Genomic DNA, 22,281 nt, shown 5'->3' on the forward strand with positions numbered 1-22,281 from the left:
TGCCGCTTTAAGTGATCTGAGTAAGGACTTGAAATGGAGGGCTGCCAAGGGGAGGCAATGAAGATGAGGCAGACTGAAAAAAGAAACATAAAGGGAGGTGTAGTGCAGGTGTAGGACCTTAGTGCTGCACAAATGAGGAGGCTGTCAACAGAAGAGAAACAGGGGCAGCGAGGGAGGAAAGGAGTTTGCTGACTGAAGGAAAGGAGAGTAGGAAAATGGTAGAGGAGATCACGCTGCACTACAGTGGGTTCTCTGAAGAGCAGCAGAGTGGAGACAAGGCAAATGAAACTGGGAGTGAGGATTGTGAAACTTCACATGATCACTCCCCCGGTGGGCATGACGAAAAAAAAGTAAAGAACAGGATACTCTGGGAATTAGACCATAAGAGTGACTTTTTCTCTTTCTTATCTTTCTCTTTCACACTCACAATTCTCTGAGCATGTCAGGTTTTGGAATAGAGATAAGACCGGAGTAGGGTTTGTAAAAGAATCAACTGACACGACTGACCTCCGATATTCGCCCCTTGTCTGTCAGGTTTGAACCAGAATACAGATACTTTGGTGTCTGAGGCAACTAAAAATATAAACCAGTGCAAAAGAGTTGATTTGATCTTGCATTAGCTGTCATTGAACTGCACAGTAGAGAAATAACTGCATTAAACTGATCAAACTGTACCAAAACCATTTAGCCACATTGCTCCCTCATCCATTGAAACACATAAAAAGCACCTACCTACAAAACATTTGCTAATAGTAACTACATCTTCCTTCACATACTGTGTTTAAGTCCATCCAGGATTGTGTCAGTACTGTACAATAGACACATGCACATGTATACATATTTGAACACATAAAACATGTATACATGTGCACATAACTAGTGTTCTGCTTTTGTATTCACATTATCAACATTTATCATCAAATGAGACAATTTCATCAATAAATGCTGAGTGGATTTTGCAGATAGTTATATCCAGGATAAAGTGCCTTTACTTTGAAACATTCTGTAGGTTTTTCCATGAAGGTTTTTGTTGATAGTCTAAAGGTCCTGTATATCCCCACTCCCTGTTTTGTTTTTAGATATTTCTTTAGTTTCCTTTGCTCCCCTTACATACTCAGCTCTGCCTTCCTTTAACATGTCACGGCTTTGTGCTGTCCATTCTGTGTGATGGGATTGATCTTTTCCAGCGTGACCTCTGTATCGCTGTCTAAATTCCCAGAGATAGCTGGGGAGAGTTTGTCCAGTGTGTTGTTCACCATCCCCACCTGCAGCTCCCCTTTACATCCGTCCTTCTTCTGTAACTCCTCCTCCTGGGACAGGATGCTGTGGGGGATCACGTAGCTAGCTGAATGGTTGCCATCCTTCGGGATGTGACTTTTGGGCTGATACTGACTGTTGGGGTTTGAGGTAGGGTGGCCCATGTTGTTGTTAATACTGACGATCTCTATGGCATTGCTCCCTGGGCAGAGCCTGTGGCAGCCCAGGAGGATGGAGAAGGCCTTGCGAAAGTCAGCATTGAAGGCGTAAATGACTGGGTTGAGCGAGGAGTTCGCCCATCCGAACCACACGAAGACGTCAAATATGGTAGAGCTGATGCAGGGGAATTCAGTGGAACCTTCAGGCACCTCGCAGAAAGGAATGATGCAGTTGAGGACGAAGAAGGGCAACCAGCAGCACACAAACACCCCCATGATGACCGAGAGGGTCTTTAAGACTTTGGTTTCTCGTTTGAACGACATTTTGAATGAGCTCTCGCTCTCCATGTTGGAGCTATTCCCCATGCTGCTGTGACGGTTTTTGGCACTCTCAGCCGCGCGCTCCAGCGCAGATATTCTCCTGATCTGTTTCTGAGCGATGCGGTAGATGCGGGTGTAGGTGACGATCATAATAGCCACAGGAATGTAGAAGCTGATAAGGGAGGAGGAGATGGCATAGGTCCTGTTAAGGCTGAATTCACAGTTATCAGGGGGTAGATCTTCAGGAAGCGTTCCATTTAAGTCTACGTAGCTGGTGGTCTCAGCTTTGTGCCAGTCGAGCTGAACAGGAATGAAGGAGATGAGGACTGACAGAGTCCACGCCAAGCTTATCATCAGACACGCCACTTTTGGGGTCATCTTGCGCTCGTAGCGAAATGGGCTCGAGATGGCCCAGTAACGGTCCACACTAATCACACACAGGTTTAAGATGGAGGCAGTGGAGCACATGATGTCAAATGCCACCCACACATTGCAGAATGCACCAAAAGGCCAAAACCCCATGATCTCCATCGCTGCCTTCCATGGCATTACCAGGACAGCCACCAGAAGGTCGGATATGGCCAGCGAAATGACAAAAAAGTTGGTGACCTTGGACCTCAGGTGTCGGAACTTGGTGACGGCGACACACACGAGCGTGTTGCCTAGCAGTGTGGTGAAGATTAGGAGGGAGAGGAAGCATCCTGTCAACACGCGTTTGGATGAGTCTCTGTCTCTCGGCGCCAGCAGCTGCTTGCCATCCCGAACTGTGGAGAAATTCTGATCCATTGTTTCTATCACACACTGCTAATAAAGTGAGAGGGGGGTGAGTGGGGGGGGGGTGTCAACAGTCACCCCATCACATCCCCAGCCTGCAGCAGCTGCGCCTCTCTGGGGAGGAGTTTTAGGCGGACAGTGTAGCTGGTGGGGAGGTCAACTGTCTTGGCACCAGCTCTCCAACAGACTGGGTCATCCATAGGCTCCTTGTCACAACCACCATCTTTGCACTACAGCTGCTATGAATGTTTCAGAAAGATCTCTTTAGAAATAAGCCTCCAAAAGAATCCTGGTTCAGAATCTCCTGCAGCAGCAGCACAGGCAGCAGACATTCTAGTTTGACGGAGGAGGAGCAGGTATTTCCCAGGAGTTTGTTTTCAAATGATGAAGCACTATCAAGCAGCCAAAATGTGATCCTTTTGTCTCATCTCACTGTTTGCGTCTGTTGTAAAGCCCTCAGTGAAAGTTTCACACCATATCGTTGGCGAGCTGTTGAGTAAATAGAGGCTCGACCAATCATTAGCCTTATATACCTCCTCATCAATAACTCCTATTGATGGATTTTGCGCTGCGTTTATCTGATTTGTTTAATGATCCTTGAGGCGTGTCTGTGTGATTATATTGGTGCATGCATCGACGCTGATGCCCCCCGGCTGTAGGTGTTGCTTTTCATTCATTTATTTTTTATTTCTTTGAATGCAGCTCCCCGTCAGTCCATGGCACAGCCTCCAGCCAATGTTTCCACCTGAGCGCTGAGCCAAAAAATCCGTCTGAAAACAGCATTCAGAAGTCTCTTGTGTCCTTAAAAAGAAATCAATAGTCACATGCAAAAAAAAAAAAACAAAAAACAAAAAAAAAAACACACACACACACTTGAACGGCACGCTTGTGTTTATAACATGTCTCTGTTATCCAGATGCGTGTAGATTTATTTTGGTTAGGTTGCGTGCCGATTTGTGTGGACGCAGCAAAATGAGCGCTCCGCTTTCAAAAACATTTAGCAACTATTGCTGCCATCCACAAAAGTAAACATAACCACACAGATTTCCTCCTCTTCTTTCAGGTTTTTCATTCTTATTACTTTTATATGCCGAATCTGGTGCGCTTTGTGCGCACGAACTGCTCAGGACGTCTTCTTTTGGCTTGGAAATCCCCACAGCAATCGAAAAAATACCGATCAACTCCACATATTTAGACGGTAAATTTGATGATGCAGTCCCCGAAAATCCACATTTCCTCGGCATGCATCCAACTTGTATCTTCGTACCAAGCGAAGGTGAAGGAGCTCACCCTTTCTGCGCTCTCCTCCATGGGGAGTCAGTCACGTTTGCCTCCTTTCGCCCCGGTTCTCAGGTGCTTTTGTCCGTCATTTTCGCTTCTCTTTTTAACGCCATTCTAAAATCAGTTAACTTGTAATGTGTCAGCGGTCTGCCCGTGCTGCTGGAGAGTGATAGTAATGAGTCTGGTCTCTACAAGCCAGTTTTTGCATGCTCCTCTCTCTCCCTCAGCTGCTGTGCGCCACGGTCTGTGCCACAACTGTTCCAATCCATCCAGGGGGGCTGGGGGCAGTGATTTCCACCATGTATCAATCAATTTGTTTGCTCAAGAGATGAGTCTCATATTGTGCGATGAATAAGAAATGCAACTTTGACCAGTGGAGAAGCTGAAAGTCTGATTTTCTTTTTTTCAGTTTATAAAATGATCTTTTGCGCCACGCTGCAAATTTAAATAATACCATATAATATGAGTCCCATAACGTCACAAAAAGTGAAGATTAAGGTGCATGGCTGTCCTAAGATGAACTTGCACCCAGCAGGCATGCACACGGAGGAACAATGAGGCCATCTACTGGATGTAAAATAGTGGGGAATGATGTGGGAATGTGTGTGGTGGTGGAGGAGGGGGTGGGCTGCAGAGCTGTTGCATTAACGTCACTTCAATAAACATGACAGAACAACTCTGAATTAGATTAGAGTCCCATGAGCCATGCTGCAGCAGGAAACAGACCCACCAAGAGACACTGAGTGCTCGGTCTGATGTGTATGTGTGTGGGTGTGGGTGTGTGTGTGTGTGTAGCCTCTATGTAAACTACAGAGGCTAATGCTATCATTGCACTTGCTGCCCTGTAGGTCTGGTCAGTATTCATATATACCTATTCAGCTTGATAAACTCCTAAATGGGCTCTTCCTCTGTGTTTGACCCTTGTTCTGCATGCGTTTCACTCTGACTCTGCATGTTTCTGTGTGGTTTTGTAGCAAATATGTGGGCTTGAAAAAAAACCCAACAACAACATGCATTTGTGTGCATACTTGTGCGTGTGCGTGCTTGTGTGTGTGAGTAATGCATGTAGACAAGCCAAGTGTAAGAGGCCTGGCAGACACAACGCCCACATTTCCCTGTAGCACTGAGCCAGGGTGTGCGTGCAGCCGACAAAGTTCAAACCAAGACCACGTCACACACAAACACACACAAACACAGACTCGCTCACACACGCACACACAACCAGCCATGCAGGGTAATTTATGTCTGCTCCAAAAAGCAAACAAAATAGAATAGAAGGGAAAGAGGAGAATAGACAAAAATGCCTTTTTTGGATGACTTTTTGCCTCATGCATACATCAGTTGATCCTTTAATTTCTCCTATTATAGTGACTAGATGATGCTATTTCCTCACATCAAAAGTAAATATTACAAACAAGACACTAAGTGCCATGAAAATAGGAATATGAATCAGCTCAAGCATCTATGATGACCTGAATGTCAAAAAGTTGCTTGACAAAAACCTATTAATTGTACAATTTACAGCAAAATCAATCACATATGAAAGGATCAGGTCAAGACCATAGTCTTTTTTAGATGTAGATGAGTCTCATTGCACCTTTAATTCTGCCTTAAACCTTAAACAGGGCACTCAGTAAAATACTTTAAAATTCAAAATATATTATAGAATAGTTCTTATAGTTTGTCCACAAGTGTGCAACACCAGAACCCACCAAAGGTTAGACACACTTCCAGCTCCAAAATGAAGTAACTGTTAGCAAGGATGCTAGCACCAATGCTACTGATCCAACACACATGTGATATCATTAATAAATCACTACTGCAGAGGGTCATTCTCTGGGTTTTTAGGAGCCCAGCCAATTCTGTGGGTAGGGCATGGTAGAAACTCGGTACATAAGCAGATACTCTGGTTAACAGTGATTTGGCTGTGATTGGCAAGGCCAAAAAGTGCAGTAAAAGGAGAGACAAACACACAGGCAGACTAGAGCAGAAGAACTTGGGTCTGATCCAAAGTGAGCCACCGTCAGCCCTAACTTTATATCTAAAGGGAAATGTTAAATCCCACCCTGAATGGTAGAGAGAATGTCTGCCTGACTGGTTGATAATCCCAAAGACCAGAGGCCTGATGATCAATGGCTCTACCTCGTGTAAAACATTTAGAGACTGCAGGTATCACAAGCAGGCTTTCATTCAGTGTGCAAACTGTTCCAAGAGGGGAAATGCAGCACTATAAGCTCTTGGATTCTGACCATTTAGAGCTTTGTAGAGCTGAATAAAGACTTCAGGTGTCTTTTTATGATTTTAGGGAGCAAGTAAGCAGACAGAGAGATGATAAACAGATGCAGTGAAGCTGTCTCATACATGCCTATTGGTTTTACTGGAATTAATGTAGAAAGTCTGCAATTGAATCAATTACATATGACTTTGTATTACTCTCTTGTTGCCCTGTAGGTAGTTTGTGTCCTGATAGGAAGTTAATCAAGTAACTTTATTTGCCAGTATATAAGACTCTGGGCTATTCCTACAGGCAGTGAAGAGCAGAAGATGATCTAGAACCTTTCTGGAAGCTTCCTCACTGTGAATTTGTGGTACGTGCTGATTCCTGTCCAGGGTGTTAAGTGCGAAGCTTTAATTTCTAAGGATTCAGCCTCAGTTCAGTCAAATGTAAAATATTACCACCAGCTGAGGTTCAGCCAGTGAAGTCAAAATGGAAATGCAAAATAATTTTTGCTCTTTGTTGGCCAAATTCCACAGGGGACATCTCAAAGAGAAAAATTTGGCACTCATCACAAGTTTCATAACACAATTGAACATTGAAAAAGTTGCAGGCAGCAGGGATTGATATGTTAACATTTCTAATAATTATATTCTAAAAATATATATCTACTTCTAAAGGGGGCATGTGGAGCCAAGATGCATCAGGGATGAACTGAAACATGAGATTTTGAATTAAAATATAATCGGTTTTCGAGCACAAAAGTGTTTTACTAAATGTTAAGTTACAGCCGGCTCTGCAATTCAAACAGTGCTGTAAAACATGCATTTGCAGTACTTAATCTGAAAACCACTGTAAAATATGGCCCTCTACCAGAAGGGACACGTATTTTCCTCGTAAACAGGTGATAAGTAAGTAATTAAAAAAATGAGGCAATTTCCATGAAACAAACCAGTAACCAGTTTATTGAAATGCTGCAGATCTTCATTTAAAAGATAGAATTGCATCATAACAAAAGTCAATAGCAGGGGAAAAATAACCACAAACATCCAGAAGCTTTTTGGCAGATATGATTAAGAGGTTGTTTAAAACAGACCTAAAGGGATGTAAAAATCATCTGTTGATTGAATATAAACTGTCAGCAGGGCTGATTTTGTTTTTGTATTACAGAATTTCTCATTAAGAGTCAGTGTAGATGATGAACCATGACTTGGAAGTAATGGGAATTCAATGAAAAGATCACAGCAGAATGACACTTATTTTCAAACAGCATTTTTCTTTTCAAAATGACCAAGAAAAAATGCTTTCAAAAGGGAAACCTGTTAGACATTACAGACAGAGCGTGGCAAATTATCATTCATCAGAAATTAAGGACCTTAGATTTTTTTTTTTAATTGATTTGTAAGTGGACCTTATTTTTCGGAAAAAAAATCTATACTGTATATATATTAAAGCCTTAACTTTTGGTCAATTTAATTTCCATCAGTGTCATTTATGCTATTTGAATTCACTTGGATCAGTTCAAGACAGCTGACATCTGTGAAAGGTATGAAATTCTCTTGTAATAGTATGCCACTGACTTGCATTGCAGAAGTTTGCAAAACAGTCTGCCTATCTGAGATGCCTTACATCTCAATATGGAAATATATGCTAAAACTTCCAAATAAAACCAGATTAAACTTCCATTTAGAGTTACAGTAAGGCTTAAGGTAAGTTTAAAAACCTGACCTGCAAGTCCTAATTACAAAATATTCAACAAAGCTGAGTAAACAGTCTTCTTTCAGGAAAAAATCCACTATGAGCACATTGTAACCCAGCAGAGTAGCTACAATACTTAGCACTGCCAGCTGTGTAAGCTATGTAGCTAAAAGGCTAAGCTCTCAAAGAAGCTAAGTAAACTACATATCAACGATATCTGTGAAGCTAAGTTAGCTCTAGCTACAGTGCTTAACAAATTTATTAGACCACCTGTCATATTTGTCTCAGAGACCATCCAGCATCATGAAGTGCTTTAATGCGGACACTTTCATTTCCAGGGAGCTCTGCACGTTTTACCATTTTGAACAGGAATGAGGGATTTCAAACTGAATTCACCCAAATTTGAGCCAGCTCACTGGGCTTCTCTGAGAAGTCAATAATGAATCAAACATAACATTCAACCACTAAAACTAATTTTTCTGTTCAGGAATGCAAGTAAATAACCATAAGTTGACATATTATTCAAGAAATAATAATGTGCTTTACTATTTTTTTCAGGTTTTTTGTAAATCAGTAAATTTGAAAATTTATGGATAACAATAATGATTATATTTTAACATTAAAAATATCATTTGGGTTAAAGAGTTTCTACATATTGGTGTATTAACCATTGCAGAAACATAAAAAAATGATTTTGGTATTTACCAATGCTGCTAATTTAGGGCAGCTGTGGCATAAACTTTACTTTGGTTAGGGTTAGGGTGGTCTAATAAATTTGTTAAGCACTGTACATCTGCTATGTATAAGCGTTGGTGCTGAGTGTTATTTATTACAGCAGCTATAGTAAAAGAGTCAATCCTGTCAAGGCATTATACAGGAAATCAGATCTTAACACCTCTGCTGAAACTTGCTGTGATAAGCCAAATATGTTTCTTTCCAATAAGGATCGATACAGCAGCGTTGCCTCTGATGACAAAACTTAAGAATGTGTAAAATCGATGCCAGTCTGCTTTAGGGGAGCTATGGAGAGTCTGCCAAAGGGTTTAATCAGAGATGAGCAATGAGAGGAGAAAAGGCAACATTGTACCGTCATTTTGTGGGAAAAAAGAACTAATTGGAAATGGCACAGAGTGAAAAGAACCTTTCCAAGGATGATTACCCAGATAATAGTCTAATACAGTACAAGAATGGAAGCAACTTGTGCTATTAGATGCTGGAAGTGTATCAGAGAGACTGTAATTGCTCCAATTTTGCTTATTGGTCAATGGCTGAAGACCAAATCAGCTTTAGAAAGAAAGTTTAACTCTGAGTCCTAACCGCATGCTAGTGTCAGGAATCACACTGTATCACACGGTGTCACATGCTTGCTACCCACACTAGATCTGTTAAATATTTCATTCTTTACCCTATGAATTTAAATCCAACACTCCTGGTACCTTGTTATCTACCTGTTTCCTTGTTCTTCACCCATCTAAATGCAAATGTCAGAAAGGCGACAGAGGGAAAATGTTCACACCTCATGCTCATGCTCTGTCAGGAGACTATGATATGAATCAATGACATCAAGATGCCTTTGTTGCTGATGCTTGCTTGTGTTGCATCCATTTAGGACACAGTGTAAGCTTAACCCTTTATAGAGCACTCATCCACATACTTGTAAATTAAAAAATTAAACACCAGTATTTTATTGGAGAACATCTTGATACTTCTTTATTGTTGTAAATTATATATATATATATATATATATATATATATATATATATATATATATATATATATTCATTATTATGGTTAAAATCAAGGTCAATGAACTGACCACATTTTGTTCCTTGCCTGTCCATGGTAAACAAAATAAATAAATAAAGTGTATGCAAATTGAGATGCTACTTGTCGAAAATCAACACATGAGTATTAACTAACACATTAAGAAGTTATTTAAATACAAAATATCTTTTCTACGGGACATGCTGAGGTTTTCTAGAGTCTGATCTCTTTTAGAAGCAAGGCATGACTGGCTTCAGATTACTGTATAAGTTATGGTGATACCGCCAGTTTTATCTTATTATTCCAACAGGTGGCCTATAATAATCACAAATATTACACAATTATTATTTAAGTAAAATAACATTTTCATATTGTTGTAAAACTGACTAAAATCACTTCAATGTTATTATTCATACCACTTTATTTTCTTCATAATTCCACAATAAAATGTCATAAATTTTAAATATCTAATTTTAGCATGAATAAGGCTAAAAGTACAAGTGAAGACAGATATACTGTAAACCAGGGAATTATAATAAAATTGTCATAAGGATACAAAAATGACCAAAAATCACATCTATTTATATCTTGACAATTTCTATGAGGTTGTAGAATTTACAGCTGGATCACTCTTTAATTATTTAAAAGCCCAAGACAACATCTTGATATACTGTATAGTACAGTTACCCTAATTACAATGAGTTATTTATAAAGAAAATCCCCTTAGTATGGTAATTAGATAAACTGGCCATGCATCTTCATATCAGCAAAATTTTACACCACTAATTGGGTGTATGTCCAAATATTGTTCATCCATTTTTCACTCTAAACATTAGTAATTGCTAGAAATCGTACTCAAATAAATTCTATCATGACATTTAGCACTAATATTCATCTTTATAATGTGTAAGTTTCATCAACTTATCATGTTTAGTTATGATTGGGAGAAGAGATGTAAACTGCATTTTTCAAGTTCTGGAGGAAACAGGAAGTTTGAGATATTCTTGGCCACTGCTGATTGGCCAGATGGTGTGATGTCGGGAGCCATGAAAGAAGTCAACTGAAGTGACCACATAGGGTTAATGACCATACATCCCTATGCATTCATTAAACAAACATAGTCCAAAGTACACACAAGAACAAGACTAGGTTAAAACCAAGTACATGGCTGACCCCAACTATCTGGGATGTCTGTTGAAATGCCTGACTGAATTGTGTGCTCTGGCAGAGTGATTTTCGTTGGGGTGTGTAATGTCCCTAATGTCTGTGGGTGGAGAACTGAAGGATCCCAAAAGTTTAAAACATAAAGCCCTGTCGGCAGGAAACAGCTAACCCGACACGCCAGATCGACTAACATGCATTGCATGAATATATTTGACATACATCTCGTAAGCTAATAAAATAAATAACACTGCTTTGTCAAAATATTACCCAAATAAATCAAACTCTAAATGGAGCATGGGCACAATAAATAAACCATAAAACTGAAAGAACGACTAAATTTTACATAATGTTTTGTATAAAAGCTTTGTTACACAACCTGGTACTGTCCTTATTGATAAAGAATTTATTGTTACTGGAGACTTGAATTTATATAGCTTCATTTTCTCCTCTCTTTTTCTCTCTCCGCGGAGACAGTTGTTTTTATTCTCTATTTCATACAGAAACGTGGTCAAGTTATAGTAAGAAGAACGCAATGCTAAAGCTATGTCTGAGGTATTTCTGGCAGTGGAGGCAGCCAATACCGACGGCTTTCAGTACCAACAAATCCAATTCTGTATGATTCTGAAAGTGAAAGTAGCATCACTCAGTCAGTCAGTCGGTCAGACAAAGACCTTTCATTCAGCATGCAAAAAAAGTAACTGAGCCAAGGTTTTACATTTTAATAAAGGCTCTCAACCAAATAAGAACTAAATTGTTCTTCTATTTTGGATATGATCAATTTTACTGAAAATATATTTAGCAACTGACTCATCCATTTTCTTTTCAAGCTGAAACTGATGGTATTTGTCTATTTTCTGACCTTCATCCATCACAGTCTCAATATTGGCGTTGCTGTTGACTTGAGGGAAGATAGTGAAACCTGTCTGCGACTTGAAGATCAAAACACCCCTCAGAATGACATCAATACTGTTGTTTACCCCCACTGCCAGGAGAGCCACACTTTCATCAATGCTGTTGTCACTTTGGTACCGGCCATCACGGCATGTCCTGGAGTAGTGTCTTTATTAAAGCTTCAAAGAAACTGCCAACATCTGTAAACTCAGGAAGATTGATTCTAACAGCAAATAAACATGCTGGTAAAATCAGTAAATAAACATGTCAGTGTGCTTAAATGCATTCATCATGTTGCTGTTTAGAGGTTGGTGGTCTGGTTTCACAAATCCATTAATCCTAGTAATCAGTAAAGCAAGAGCGCTTGAAATAGGATTGCACGGGTAGTTTTTTCTCTGTAAAAAAATATTAAATCCACCCATCATATCCATCCATGCCAAACTGAACTTGGACTCTCAGTGTCATTATTAAACACAAGATAGTCCACTTCACATTATAACACAATTTCAAATTAAAATGTATGTGTTGTGTGTAGTTGACATTGAGTTACCATCTTGATTTATTATAGCTCTATGAGAATTTACAAGAAGCATTCTGAAATTGCCTCACATCTCACAAAAAAGGCTTGAAAATAAAATGAATATCTTTGAGTACTTAGTTTAAATTTTTAAAATAATACTGTTATGAAAAACTGTATCACATTGATACTGTGTCCTAAATATGCACTTTTATTGTGCACAAAAAATATTTCTTTTTTTAAACTGAAGGGTTTCTGAGCTTTGATTGAAATCCATATTTGTGTGTTTACTTGATGCTTTGATTAAATGTCTAAACATCTATGACTCCGCAAGACAATACAAACAATACTAAGCCTTTCTAGCATTTCTATATGTTGGCCTTAAATTCCAGTTAAATATCTTTTCGAACTGTAATACAGTCACCCAGTACTAGGCAGAGCTGTAGCCATGGTCTGGCTATAGCACTGACTACAGTAGTCACTCTCTTCTGGTCTGGCTGCCCAGATGTAAACAACCATTCTGAACAGATCTTGTAGTTAACTTTGAAAAATAATTAGATCAGAGTTTAAAACTGCAGTAATCTATTCATACTTCACTGATATTTCAGAGGAGATCCGTTCACAGCAGATGCCGCTATGCCTTTGCCTGGCTTTCTCTCCCAATCCCACCTTGTGGTTTATTTTGTCCACAATGGAGTCATTGAAGCTGTGTATTTCCTGACACCAGCTCCCTGCAGGGATGAGGGGAACCTATTTATCTTCCATTACCAGGACCAGCACATATTTCCCCTCACTTTCATCAGCTTTGTGTCCCCAAATCTCTGCATGAATATATGGTGCCATCATAGGGGCTCAGAGCAGAGGGTGTGTGTGTTTGCATATTTTCTTATTCAACAGGTTGTGTGTTAATTACCATACCCATCCTGACACTTATTTTATTGGCAGTTTGCTACTGTAATTTCACAGAACTGTAATCCAGTTAGCTAAATAACAACCTCAGTAACAGCAGCAGTCCATACAGCCTCCCTGGTCCTGGTAGAGGTGTGTTCAATACCAGTGTTAACATAAAAAATTATGCCTCTGTTCTTTTTCCTGATGATATGATACGATACAACACACAAGACTGAATTACACAACACAACATTTTTAAAAATGACACTTTTACAAAATTACCTTTTTTTTTTCTTGTCCTATAAGAGCGTATCCATAGGGTGGCTGGCATGGCCACGGCCATCCTAGAAATCCAACTGGCCACCCTAAAAATGTTATATTATGATTGGCTATGTGCTTTATCAGCGGTGAGACTGATTCTTGAATCAGTATGAGCTGCATTACAATGCTATTAATGCTGTTAATACTATCAGTTCTCTTATATGAGTGCACACGTTTTAGACCAGCCCTGGAAAAGTCACTTCCACAGCACTCCCACAAAAAAGAAATCAAATTATGACTTACATAACCAGCTGCACTACACATCTTATTTTGTCATGAACATGCAAGTAGAAGTCCTTACCATCCATATCAGAACAAAATTCAACAAATGGGCTTTTTTTGGGTCACAGTGGCCTGTAATCCTGAAGTTTGACAGAAATTCTGCAAATTCCTATTTTTTTTTCTAGTTTGTGACAGAGGCATGGCTGTTCCTCAGTGGGAAACTATATGAAATATAAAAGATTGGCTAAATATGAGTAAAAACATCAAATTTGAGGCCTAACCTTCAAAATGAATGCAAAACCTGATGAAAATATTGATTTTATCCTGCCATAGCTAAGGAATAAGAAATACTAGTTTCATGTCTTTTTATGAGTTTACAAATTTGCATATTTTTCCATAAAGAGTTCATTGTCTGTGAGTAGATTACACACTAACACACACCTGGATTTTTTTTTTTTTTTTTTTTCATTTCAACCATTCTGACTGAAAGATCTTATCACTAACAACACATCAAAACCATTTTAGTTGTAAAAAAGTTTTTTGTTTTTTTTTCCACTGGTCTGCAGCCATGCCAATTACTTATATAGCCACCGGAAGTCAGTATCTTTTAATTTGGGTGGGTGGGGTGATGTGAAAATGGGGCAATTTTGTGATTGACTTAATTTTTTACAAAACTTGACGTAGTTTGCTACAGAGAAATGGGAAATTACAGGGAAAATATTTTTTCACTTTGTTTCACATGGGAGGCCAAAAAAATGTGTTTATAATGGAAGTCTATGGTACAAACTTTGTAATTAACAAACTGAACGTAACTTTTTTTGACTACACAGTCAAAGTACAGTGGATATGGATGAAAGTCAAAAATATCAAAATTCATGCAAAAACACACTCCCTGACCTAATTTTTGTGGCAAGGTCACAATCACACCCAAAGTTATTTCATATAATGCACTCCAAAATACACAGATTTCCCTGAACAGGGCATAAGGGTTAAGCTAACTCGGCTACACTGGCTTATGTAGTGACACTGATTGCGATATATTAGCTTGAGCTAAAGCTAATAAAGCTAAACTAAGCAACTGTGTGTAACTGCTTCAAAAATTAGTGGATACATAGCCTAATTAAATCCCCGATTAGACTTCTGACATTTCTTCTGTTTTATTTACAGTATGTAACCGTAGGACTTTGTTTATGAATACAGTAGATTTTTATAACTGGACGTATGTTTTAACGGCAAATCACCGATCTGACAGAGATGTCATCACACATGAGCGTGACTGTAAGAGATGTATGGTCTGCAGCCAGACTGTCTTGAGACATTCTCAAAATAAATGAAATATAAATACTCAGATACCCAACAGTACTTCAACAGCTCTTAGAAGGGCATCCCAAGTCAAACTCATGTAATATTCTAACATGTCTCTGTGCCAGGTATAACTCATAAAAGCCAAATCTGTATGCTCACTATGCTGTCTTCTACACCACAAATCAGCATTAAAAAATTAGCAAATAACACAAACCTTATTTGTGTTCAAAAATCTGGACTTAATCACTGAAAGCAAGATGTGTATGTGATGAACGCTGTACCTAAATAATGGCCTAATAGATTGAGGCCCTTTGTAGAGCGTGGCTCCGGGCTAGCTACTCACTGTACAGTTTCATAGCGTCTTATCTCACTGCACTGATTACCATTCTCATAGAAACATGGGTAAGGACCATTTGTCTTTAACAAGTCTAAAGCTTGATAACACCTGTAAACACAGCCATTTAAATGCTACAAAGATATACTTGTTTGGACACAGCTACACAGCAGTCTCAATCACGTACAAAGAAGTTAAAGTTGTCAAATATTTCAAGTGTCTACAATTTTTTTTTTAAATTTATTTTAACAGATGAACTTTACCTCTAAGGGAAGGCTTTTTTAATGGCATGTGCATCCTGGTTGAAGCTTCTCTAACAGGAAGTTTACAGGTCATTTCCTGTGGCTCTTAAAGGAGTCAGTAGTTTGAGTTAGTGCTACAATTAAGTATTACTGAAAAATAGGCAAGACTGACAGATACCAGTGCTTTCGGTATAAGGGTTATTTCATGACCCTCCTTTGTGAGTACAGACTGGACAAGCACAGCTGGGGGAATTAAATAAATGAAGAGCTCTTGTGACACAGGCACTCACAGAGGTTATCTTTATTGTTAACCAAATGTCGTTAAGTGGGTTCCATACCATGTTTGGCATATCCTTTGTTAGTGTTATTATTTGCAGCTGCTGATATGAATTCAAGATGACTGTTTAATATGGCACACATTTTAAAATTAAGACAGACATCATCAAACGCATTCAATGACCTGATTAATGCCATTCACAAACAGGATAAGTGTATTCATTTCTCCTCCTTACATCCACCAGACTCTGTTTTTTTCCTCCACTTTCTCTAAATTGCCTTGTTAGAAATCAATAGCATCCACTTATCTTCCTTTTTTCTCTGATAAGCAGTCTTATTTGTAAGAAGTAAGAGCAATTCATTGCTTACTTATGGATTCAACTTTGTTTGGATGCAAACAATGTCTAGAAGGTATACAGATGAAAAGATAGCTTGGCATTAGCATAAAGAAAACAGTGTGATATATATATATATATAATGCAGTCAGACAAGTACCGTTCTTCTGCCAACTGCCAAATCCAGACTCCTCCATCAGATTGTCAGATGGAGAAGCGCAATTCGTCACTCCAGAGAACGTGTCTCCACTGCTCTAGAGTCCAGTGGCGGCATGCTTTACACCACTGCATCTGACGTTTTGCATTGCACTTGGTGATATATGGCTTGGATGCAGCTGCCCGGCCATGGAAACCCATTCCATGAAGCTCTCTATGCACTGTTCTTGAGCTAATCTGAACGCCACATGGAGTTTGGAGGTCTGTAGCAATTTACTGCAGAAGGTTGGTGACCTCTGCGCACTATGCGCCTCAGCATCCGCTGACCCCACTCCATCATTTTACGTGGCCTACCACTTTGTGGCTGAGTTGCTGTCATTCTCAATCGCTTCCACTTTGTTATAATGCCACTGACAGTTGTTGCGGAATATTTAGGAGCAAAGAAATTTCACGACTGGACTCGTTGCACAGGTAGCATCCTATCACAGTACCACGCTGGAATTCACTGAGCTCCTGAGAGTGACCCATTCTTTCACAAATGTTTGTAGAAGCAGTTTGCATGCCTAGGTGCTTGATTTCATACACCTGTGGCCATGGAAGTGATTGGAACATCTGATTTAAATTACTTGGATGGGGGAGTGAATACTTTTGGCAATATAGTGTGTGTGTGTGTGTGTGTGTGTATAGGTGTGTGTGTGTGTGGGGGTGTGTGTGTGTGTGTGTGTATTAGAGGTTATATTCAAAGCTGGAGCTGGGGTCAGTCACCTTTGAATGATGATCATTTCAAAGAGTGAATCCAATTTCTTCAATCTCTTTGTGACTGAAATCTTCAAGGCTGATTTTGGGTGTTCGTTGACCAGACACCCATTTCCTCAATATAAATATCTTGCCAGATCAAAAAAAAAAAAAAACTACATAAACAACGTATATTTTGGTACTCTGCCTTAAACTCTACACGGCAGCACTTGCGTCCAATTGAACCTGAAGCACTTGATGGCACTTACTGATGTTGTTTCTTCTTGTCTAGATCATTGCTTGTGTTGTTCTTGCTCTCAAATGTACGTCGCTTTGGAGAAAAGCGTCTGCTAAATGACATTGTAACATTGTAACAATATAAATATCTTGCCAGATCAACCGTTATGTTGGCTTCATAAAGGAATTCATTACATTGGAAAAATTAACCCTTTTGATTTCTTGAGAAAACTTGATCAGTTAATTAGGTCACGAGAAAAAAAGTTGAGCTTATCTAAAAAAATGAAAACATGACCTTTGATCTCAAACAACATTATAAAAGCAATAGTTTTATGTTTTGTTTTCCAACTTTTGCCCTTTTTTATTAAACCCAAGAAAACAGCTGTGCTTACCTTCTCAAATAGAGTTCGCCAAAAGGCATGCGGGAGACTCCATGGTCAAGAGGAAGAAAGTTCTTTGGGTCTGATGAGACCAAAGTAGTGCTTTTTGGCCATCAGACAAGACACCGACACTGCACATCACCACAAACACACTATCCCCACTGTGAAGCACAGTGGTGGCAGCATCATGCTGTGGGATGCTTCTCAGCAGATGACCCTGAAAGGCTTGTAAAATCTAGGAAACTCTTAGAGGACAATCATATTCAGTCGGCAAGAGAATTATGGCTTGGAAGAAGATTACTTCACAGCATGACAGTGATCCCAAGCAGACAGCGAAAACTACGCAGAAATGGTTAAAAGACAGAAAGGTGAATGTTGTGGAGTGGCGAGTCAAAACCCGGATATCAGTCCAATAAAGAATTTGTGGCTGGACTTGAAAAGAGCATTTTATGGCCAGTCCCTGAGTAACCTGACAGAGGTTGAGCAGTTTTACAAAAAAAAAAAGAAAAAAGAGTAAAATTGCAGTGTCCAGATGTGCAAGCCTAATTGAGACCTATTCACACAGACTCGGTGCTGCAGTTGCTACCAAAGGTACATCTATTTAATATTGACTTGAATGGGGTGAATATTAATGCAGTTTATTGTGTCACATTTCATATTTTTTAATTAATTGTCATTACTTTGCATAAATTTTTTTTGACTTTGACATTCAAATTTTTTTTGACTTTGACATTCAAATTTTTTTTTAAACTTTTTTGGTCAAAAAAGCCCCGTTATATTGACCCCTGACTAATTTATAAAACCATAAAATGGTTAAACATCCAATGGGGTTAACACTTTTGACAGCCACCATGTGAGGCAAAAGGGAAAGTTCTTGAACCATGTACATAAATTTATTATGAATTAACGTCAAGTTTATTTCTAAGAACCAGCAAAAACATCTTGAAGAATAATGTACTCATTGTGCAGCCAGTCTTTAACAATGAAACACTGTTGTTACTTGATTTAACTCACTAGTGAGCACAGTGATGTTCCACTACACAGCACTCCTTCCCTGAAGATGTTTCTCCAGTGAGCAGGCACCACCAGGCTGATTTGACATCCAAACTATCCCTTAGCGCATACTTAAATGTTTGTACTGTGATTTTTGTGAAAGGGTTTATAAAAGAGAAAAGCAGACAATTCAGCAAAAGGTATATGTCAGTTCTTCTATGTTTGTGACTGGCTGTCAGTGTAGAACATCTGCCTTACACTAGAATAAAAATCAGTGCTGGGATTTTAGATGAAAAGATTTATTCCTCTTGATTCCTCCCCTTACCCCTTAATTTTTCTACTTTTTGCATAACTCTCTGCCACCATAATTTTGAGAATCAAGACTCAGCTGGCTACCGATTCACTGGTTCAAGCATAAAAACGGTAAAATAATCAAATTCCATTAGCTATTACAAAGAGAAGATGACCTTTGGCATGTCAGATTAGGCCTTCACACTCAAACACATACACATAATAAATCATACACATATATAATCTGTGGTTCAACACAAGACACAAGGTCACGACATTTTCATGTCAGGACAGGATGAAAATAGAAAGAAGACCATGAGCTGGACAGACTGAAGCACAATGAGTCAGCCGGCTGATAACACAGACAGACTGAATCAGTGGGCTGAAAGCAGAAGGCAGTTTGTGTGTATGTATGTGTGTGTCCTTTGAAGAGGGGAGAGAAGAGAGAGGAAGTTAGAGAGATGATGTTCTCAGGGCTGCAGGTGGTGAACACCAGTCCTGCCGGTCCCTGTGGACATCCTCAAACTGCTTCTGAACCCCAAACGCAGGCTCAAAATAACGCATGTCCTGTTATTCCAATTAGATTTTTTTTCCTTCCCTCCTTTCTCCCACATGCACACACACACACACACACACACAGTTTCTCTGCTGCCTTGCAAGATTTGTGTTCTTACTCATGCCATCTGTTTTTTTTCAGGTGTGCTTAAATTCTTAGATGTGGTGAGGAAGCTCGAAAACTTTGGGGAAAACACAGATTTCATTTTCTTTGTTGATTTAGATTTCATATAAAAAAATTCTAAACTGAATTATCAAACTACACCTAATGTGAGGATTGTTAAACGTGGCTAGCAATCTATGATAGATCTTTGGTCATTCAGGTTGATCACATTCATGCATCTATTTTATGATGATATGAAGAGGAGATTTTACCATTCTGGAGCGGGCAAACTCAAACATGAAACAAGACAGAGAAGAGGACAGGGGTAGAAAGGAGAGAATGATATGTGAAATTTGGCAGCAGCAGCTTTTTCACTGGGAGACACTGTCCTCTTGTGGTAAATGTTCAAAGTTCAAAATATGCTTTAATGGCATGAATGGTTAAAACCTTTGTTGCCAAAGCAGAGTACATAAACAAAACAAAATGTTTTGAGGTGAAAAGGTCTTGATGATAGATGTTTGGCCAGGACAACTGTTTGTGATCTCTTCTAAAAAGACATGTTTCCAAAGTAATGATTTAAGCTTTGCCAAAAAGTTTTCAGTGACTTTGAATAGCAAAAAACAATCTAACATATTCTCTGTTTCTGTGTATCCAACTTTGTCCCCCAGTCATCTTATCCATTGCAAAGAAAAGCAGCTCAACCTTTTGGATCATCATGATATTTTGGGTAAGGCTTCCCAAGTCACTTGTGAAACACTTATTATTATTACATCTGGTAAAATTTTGGTTTTTCATTATCTGTAAGGCATAATCATCAACATTTCAAGAAACAAAGGCTTGAAATATTTCACTCTATGTGTAATGAGTCTATGTAATATACGGGGTTCACTTTCAGAAAAGAGTGACAAAAATATTGAACTTTTTCATGATATTCTAATTTTTGAGATGTACCTGTAATTGTTAAGCTGCTTTCACTTCCTTCTGTTCATTACTCTAAGAAGATATCCAGAGTCAATTAAAGGTGAGTTCTTAATAATGCCATGGTAAGTCACAAAAGAAAACAGAAAAAAGATTCTAGCACTACCACTTTGCTGCATCATCCATAGTTTGGACATGAGGATGACCTACAAATATTTATTAAGTTATTTGTGATAAAGCATTCTATTTTCTCAAAGCCAGCCTTTAATAGTTCTTCCAGTTTTGCAACCAACATCACTTGTTGTCCTTGAACTATGGAAAACACATCCCTTGAACAACATAATGGCACAGGGGACCTGAATTTTCATCATGATGAACATGGGCTTTATAGTTTATTTTGAGTCAATCCCACATACAGCTCCCTGTTGCCCTAAATACTTTCAAATAATCCATTGCTGTAAATAGTTCCTGAAAATAATGCACTACTTAGTCCAATCTAGTATCCTCTGCAAATAGAGTACAAAGCTTATTTAGGAAGAGACTTTGCTTCTTTTGCGTAGGATTATGGATTCTATTGGCTCAGCATGGAAGTCTGGAGCGTTTGGTAAATCGTCAATCATATAATTTATTTGGTCTCTCAATAAGCTTCATTCATTTTTGGTGCAGTAACACTAGTCCTGCTCATAGTTTGGCTCAGTAGGGCCATGGCCATCTGTTTAATAGGGGTGGGAATCACTAGTGGCTCCACGATACAATGTTATCATGATACTCGGGTCACGATTTGATATTATTGCTATTTTAAACATTTTGCAATACAGTGAGTATTGTGTACCATATACCATATATTGCGATATATTGTGGTGTATACTATTTTTTCAACCGTTTAGCTGATTTAGCATTAGTCTTGCCCTCATGTTTATCAAATTTTTACGGTATTTTATTTTCATGTAGCACTTCTTGCAAACCTCATGTGTCATGTCCAACTCATTCGTGCCTGCTTGCATTCCTCATGTCCTTCCCCTGGTGCAGCCATGTTTGTTGTACTAACTTTCTCCTGCTCTATGAGTGTCACCTCTGTGACCTCACTGGACAAACAACTGTCCAAACAATATATTTTATTTTTCCATTATCATATACTTCTGTTCAAATTAGCAATTAATTTGGAAAAATCGATACTTGGTGGACGAGACGATACGATATATCACCAGAGGAAAAATTTTGCAATACCATGCTGTATCGATTTTTTCACCCCCTCCTATGATTTAAGGGATAAAACGTTGACGTTTTTCTTTCAAATAATAGTAATATATAATATAATATAATTGCACCAGTTGAATGATCTAAATTATGCTTGCCATCTCATGTAAGTCTACCCACATCCCTGCATATTTTATACTTTTGATCATGTCTTTTCAGCATTTTCAACCATAACATCAATGCACATGTAAAAAAAATCCCAGAAAAGACTAGAAAAAAAATTAACAAGAAGTTGAACATTTTTAAATCATACTTGTTATACTATTTTCAGTTTTATTATTTTTTTTTGTATTTAGTGTTTAATTCCTGTACATTGGAAGCAATGCCACAGTCAAAATCCTTGTTGCATAAACATATTTAGCTACTTAGCTAAAAAAAAAAAAAAGCTAATACTAATTTAAACCAGCATTAATGAAGTTTTGCAATATATTTTTTTATATATAATTTTATATAATAATATCATATCATCATAGAATATAATATATAATATATTATTCTAGGCTTTATAAGAAAGAAAACGATAAGGTGAGAAGACCGTGAGGGACAAAATATACAAACTGTCTGGAAAGCTGCAATGTAAATCGAAACGGTTCAGTGCACAATAATGAATTAAATCAAATGTCTTAAATAAAAGAAGATAAAAAGGGAAAGTGTGTACTTTGCTGTTCTTTTTTGTGTGATTTTTTGATC

At 38.5% G+C, this 22,281-nt stretch overlaps 1 protein-coding gene across 1 annotated transcript; it reads right to left on the minus strand.

Moving 5' to 3' along the window:
• Window positions 1–1,130: 1,130 nt before the first annotated feature.
• Window positions 1,131–2,522, minus strand: drd1b (dopamine receptor D1b). The gene has a single exon (XM_041801966.1). The coding sequence runs from the start codon at window positions 2,520–2,522 to the stop codon at window positions 1,131–1,133; it is 1,392 nt and encodes a 463-aa protein (XP_041657900.1).
• Between the last annotated feature and the right edge of the window lie 19,759 nt (window positions 2,523–22,281).

This window comes from Cheilinus undulatus, linkage group 12 (genome assembly GCF_018320785.1).
Source record: "Cheilinus undulatus linkage group 12, ASM1832078v1, whole genome shotgun sequence".
NCBI classification, from domain to species: domain Eukaryota; kingdom Metazoa; phylum Chordata; class Actinopteri; order Labriformes; family Labridae; genus Cheilinus; species Cheilinus undulatus.